General features: G+C 45.5%; 2 protein-coding genes across 2 annotated transcripts in view; one reads left to right on the top strand and one right to left on the bottom strand.

The window, feature by feature from the left end:
* The window catches only part of esrrd (estrogen-related receptor delta), a 5845-nt gene extending 4284 nt beyond the window's left edge, over positions 1–1561 (top strand). Inside the window, exon 8 of the mRNA XM_061047290.1 lies at positions 778–1561. Coding sequence (XP_060903273.1) covers positions 778–1016 — 239 coding nt within the window. The 3' untranslated portion in view covers positions 1017–1561. The remainder of the gene's footprint in view (positions 1–777) is intronic.
* A 929-nt stretch (positions 1562–2490) lies between these two features.
* Positions 2491–5000, bottom strand: part of shkbp1 (SH3KBP1 binding protein 1) — a 15510-nt gene continuing 13000 nt past the window's right edge. Inside the window, exon 17 of the mRNA XM_061047289.1 lies at positions 2491–5000. This exon is cut by the window's right edge and continues 246 nt beyond it. Within this exon, the coding sequence (XP_060903272.1) occupies positions 4457–5000 (544 nt within the window). The 3' untranslated portion in view covers positions 2491–4456.

Below are 5000 nucleotides of genomic sequence, written 5' to 3'. Positions count from 1 at the left end.
TTGGAGTGAACTTATTGATCCCAGAGCAGTTGTTATTGATATTGATCAGACCCTGGGAGATGAAGCAGCGCGGTATTGATCAGCTCAAAGAGACTTCCTCTTTTTTAAATCGGGGGGGGGGGGGGGGGGGGGGGGGGGATATTTCCCCCTCCTATTTCGGACTTAATCCGTTACCTAACTCTGAAGTGAATCTACACTTCTCTAATTAACTTAATTTAAACACAGCCCTCATTAATCAATGATGCTAACAATGCTAACGGCTGTGTTAGCGGCCGATCAATAACACTTCCCGTCGAAGCAGTGCATGCTGGGACGCTGGTGGGTCCTTCCAGCTGAAGTCTGGTCGGTCTCTCACTGTCTGAGCCTCGGATCAATAACCCCGTATCGATAGACTCGTTCTGGATCTATAAACTGTTAACTGTCTGCTCAGAGTCTCTGCTCAGACCATTAACCGAGTGAACGTCAATACACAACACAATGGAAGATGCTCATCTGTGTGTGTGTGTGTGTGTGTGTGTGTCTGTGTCTGTGTGTCTGGTATAAACACCCACAGGCTGACCTTGACCTTCCTGTTTGTCCCTCACTTGACCGTCTCATGTCCTCTGTTTGTCACATATTGAGTCTGCTGTTCACTCTGGTTGTCTCTGCGGTCTATAAAGATACAGAAAGCAAAGAAAAAATAATAAAAGTGAAAATAACACTAGAAATAAGTGTCAAAAGTCAAATGTGTTTTAGTGCGTCACCTCTGACAGTTCCTCCTTTTTGTCCGTCGGGCAGATGTGGACCTGTTGGACTGTCCGGACTCTGTGCAGAGGTTCCAGGACGAGCTCCATGAGGCCCTGCAGGAGTACGAGGCGTCCCGCAGGGAGCAGCACCGGGCGGGCCGGATGCTGATGAGTCTCCCCCTGCTCAGACAGACGGCGGGCCGAGCCGTGGAGGTCCTCCTGAGGCTGCACCGCCAACGCTGCGTACCCCTCCACAAACTGCTGCTGGAGATGCTCGACGCCAAGTCCTGAACCCCATCAGACTGAGACCAGGACGAAACTTTATATCATCATCATCATCAATCTTTGAACCAGGATCATTATCAGTCCAGGACCAGGACGATCTTAATCAACTCAGGAACACAATCATGAAACTTTTATCGCTCTGGGACAAGAATCATGATTCACTGATTCACAGGCTGCTGACAGAAAATCTATTTTTCTAACTGCTTATATTTTTTATTTTGTAAATGTGACTCTTTAAGAAAAACTCTGGCTGCAACTCTTTACATCTTATCCTCCCAATAGATTTAAAAGAGCTCAGTACAGAGATGCTAAAGTTAGCTTAGCATCCTGCAGTTTCAGTCCCAAATGTGAGTTCTCCAACATGACCATTAATCCCCTCTAACATTAGTAGGAAGCGTAAAGCTAATTAGGCTAATGAAATAAACCTTGTCAAATACGCTGCATTCAGGTGCTCCTCGGACGCTCCAAGTTTCCGAGTTGGGAGGTCGTTCTTCTGAGTGTTTTCACGTTCTTTTTCTGAAAGTCTGAATGTTTTGACTGGAGCGTTAACGTAAATTCAAAAACGCTGTTAAAATAGCAAATTTTACGGTTTACAATTTGGAAGTTTGAAAATATGGTCGACCTAACAATTAGGATCTAATAAAGCGCTCTACAGAGATGCTAGAAACAGATGATACGTTAGCATCTCTAGTGGATGTTCTTGGTATTTTTTACTGATTCGCTAACAACATACATCACAAATTTCAATCACTGTTGTAAGAAAGCTAGCTAGCCACACATGCTAACGTCAGCAGCTAGCTAAGTGCAGAATAATGAACAAGGAGTAACCCCCCCCTCCCCTCCTGATGACATAGTACAGATCACTGGATGTTAGCTTACTTTTCCTAGCTCCCAAACAATGTCTGCTCTGGTTTTTAAAATGTGTTATTTGGATTTTTTTAAGTAAACTGTGACGTTGGTTAGCTAACACTACCCCTTGTTACTATGGGAGTTAGCTGGTTAGCGTCACATGCTAATGTTAGCAGCTGTTAGAGTCAATAAAAACAGTTTCATCTTGATTAACTTCTGCTTAATGTTGATTTTATAAAAGTTTGCCTGAAAAAGAGCCAACCCACCTCAGCCGACCTGTTGTGACTTTCAAAAGGCTGCTGAGCTACGATTGGACAATCACTTTTTTGGGGGGAGGGGCTTAGGGGAACGACGGCGAGCAGCCGGATAGACGTGGAACACTTTGAACTTGGACGTCAGGAAGCACACACAGCAACAGGAGGGCAGCTTTCAGTAGCAGCTCACGCTTCCTTATGTAGCGGTCTTTGACTTGACATAGTGTTTCCACGGCAACGATAAACATGGCGGCTATCTCATGGCGGCCACCACTACAAGACATGTCCCGTTACAACTCTAAGATTAAGGATTTCTCTGGCTTTGATAACTGTTGGAAATATTTGAGATAATGGAAGTACTCAACAAAAAATATAAATCACAGGTTTAGTCCATTTTTTATTAATTTGGATATTTTAATGTAAATATTGTTATGAAACTTGACATACTGTATGTTAAAGAATAAAAGCAGAGCTGAAACCTGATTGGCTCAGACAATTCGTGCAGCAAATCAGACTGAAGACAACAATTTTCTTGTGTCCGAACTCAAACATAAAAATTCAAACAAGGCTTTAGTACAAACTTTTTAATACAAACAGTTTTTTATAAAAGTTTAGAAACTCAATTCAACATAAACAAAAACGTTTTCTCTGCTGGTGATTAACATGTACAAAAACATCTCAGTTAAAGCTGCAGTGACTGATGTCCTGCCACTAGGGGGCAGCAGAACATCAACACAGAAACATGATCCCATTGGGAGAGCTGTCTAATAATCGTTCTCCTTTAAGCTCCGTTTTTGGTCTCCACCACCTCCCGATCCGTCCCTTCAGCTGCTGAACGCTCCACCTCGTTTACCGACCAGTCGCTCGCTGCTTGAAACACAATCAGCTTTTATTCTGAAAAACCTCTGAGACTGGAACAGGAAGGAAAACGAGCTGAGAAAACAGAGTTTTAAAAATCTCTGCAGACCTTCAGAGATCAGGACGACTGACCGTTCATGAAACCATGATTGTTAATGTTGTTAACCCTTTCATCTCTGTTCTGGAGTTTTCAGTGATAAAAACAGATTTATGATCAAACTTCATTTTTTAAAAATGAGTCCTTTATTTCAGGCAGAAGACAATAAAACCGGTTTGTTGATTTTGTCACTTGAAAAGCACCGAAGCCCCAAAGCGTCCTAAGCTCTCCCTCGATAACGAGTTAATGTTTTGAGACCTCGAGAAGACGGCTGAAATAACTCGCTGTCACAGAGAACATATAATAATAAATAAGTCAAGATCTAACGAAAACAAACGCCATGTAGTCGTTCTCGGGCTTAGAGCTTCTATAAAAAGAAGACTCTAGTCAGCTGGTTTTACTACCTACTGCTAGCTAAGCTAAGCTAACAATGATGCTTCAACTGTTGACTTTGGTGAAAACTTGTTCCCGGCTGTGTTTCTTACATTTTAGCGAGTCAAGTTCAGCGACATGATGTAATCCTGAATCTAAAGCCAACACGTCCAACATGATGAGTATCACTCTAAAACAACTTTGACTCATTTTGAAGTCGGGCTGACTTCACGAGTCATTAGTCGTGCAGTGTAGACTTGAGGCACAACGGCCAATCACAGGGCGGATCAGCTGCTCTCGACCAATCGGATGATTCTCTGGCATGTTTGCACGTTTTTAGTTGTACGACTGCACACACACACACGCACGCACGCACACACACACGCACGCCTGGACAAAAAGTGACAGATGGCGTCTGAAATCATGGCAACAGCATGCATGCCTGTTTGATGTGTCTGCTGAGTGAGTGTGTGTGTGTGTTTGAGTCGTAAAGTGACCTTTTAACAATCGTACAGTGTACACCGGGCTTAAGTCATATACATCTTGACCTCTGACCTGTTAGCTTTAGCCTCAGCCTGTTAGCATGATAACATGCGAGTTGCCTAAAGGTGCTTATTTAAAAACACAATCACAGGAAACATCGCTCTGAAAATCAAGACTTCAGTAGAAGTTTCATAAATCTGATGATTTTACTGTAAACTGTGTGAGAACAGGATGATTGACAGGTTAGGTTGAAAGGGGCGGGACTTGATAAATGGTCAGAACTATGAGTAAGCCCTTTCACAATAAAACGAGTCATTATGGAAAAGAATCGATTAATGAGGCCTTTGGAAACTTGACCTCCTCACATTATTAAGTTGTGATCTTGTTAACAGGAAGTCAGCAGCATTTCATTGCTATGGCAACAGGACTGTATTGGACAGCTGATTGGCTGTTAGACTCATGGTCGTGTCTCTGCGAGCGTCAAATCGCTTCATTTCACTCATTGGCTGCAGAGTCTCGGTCTGAACAGCCAATCAGAAGCTGGTCTCGTTCATGTGTGGTTTGGGGCTGGTGGGCGTGGCAGTGGGCGGGGCCGTGGAGGCGCTGTCTGGACTCGCCGGGTTCTCTGGGGACGTCGTGACATCAGCAGGCGAGGTCACAGGCGACGTCAGAGGAGATGGCGCGGCGCTGCGACGGGGTGAGACGGGAGCCTGAGAGCGAGTCGGGCTCACCGCTGGAGGAGGAGGAGGGGGAGGGGGAGGTGGGGCGGGGCTTGTTGGGGAAGTGGGCGTGGTCCTGCGTTGGGATGAAGACGAGGATGATGTTGATGACGGTGTTCCGAGAGAGTGGCGTGCACCGGGCGTCACAGAAAAGGTGGTCGGTGTCCTGAGGCCAAATCTGGCCTCTAGCTCGGTGCAAACTGCTAAACTCCGCCTGACGCCCTCTGACCCCGCTGGGACCCCAAAACCAGACCCGCCCACTGCCTCTGAACCCTTCGCCAGCTCCTGACAACGCTCCACGAAGCTCCCCCTGCGTACAGACCCCCACTCTCTGTCCAGGTGTCTGTGGGGGCGGGGA

Source organism: Labrus mixtus, chromosome 9 (genome assembly GCF_963584025.1).
Source record: "Labrus mixtus chromosome 9, fLabMix1.1, whole genome shotgun sequence".
NCBI classification, from domain to species: Eukaryota; Metazoa; Chordata; class Actinopteri; order Labriformes; family Labridae; genus Labrus; species Labrus mixtus.
This window is presented reverse-complemented; position numbering and strand designations above follow the sequence as displayed.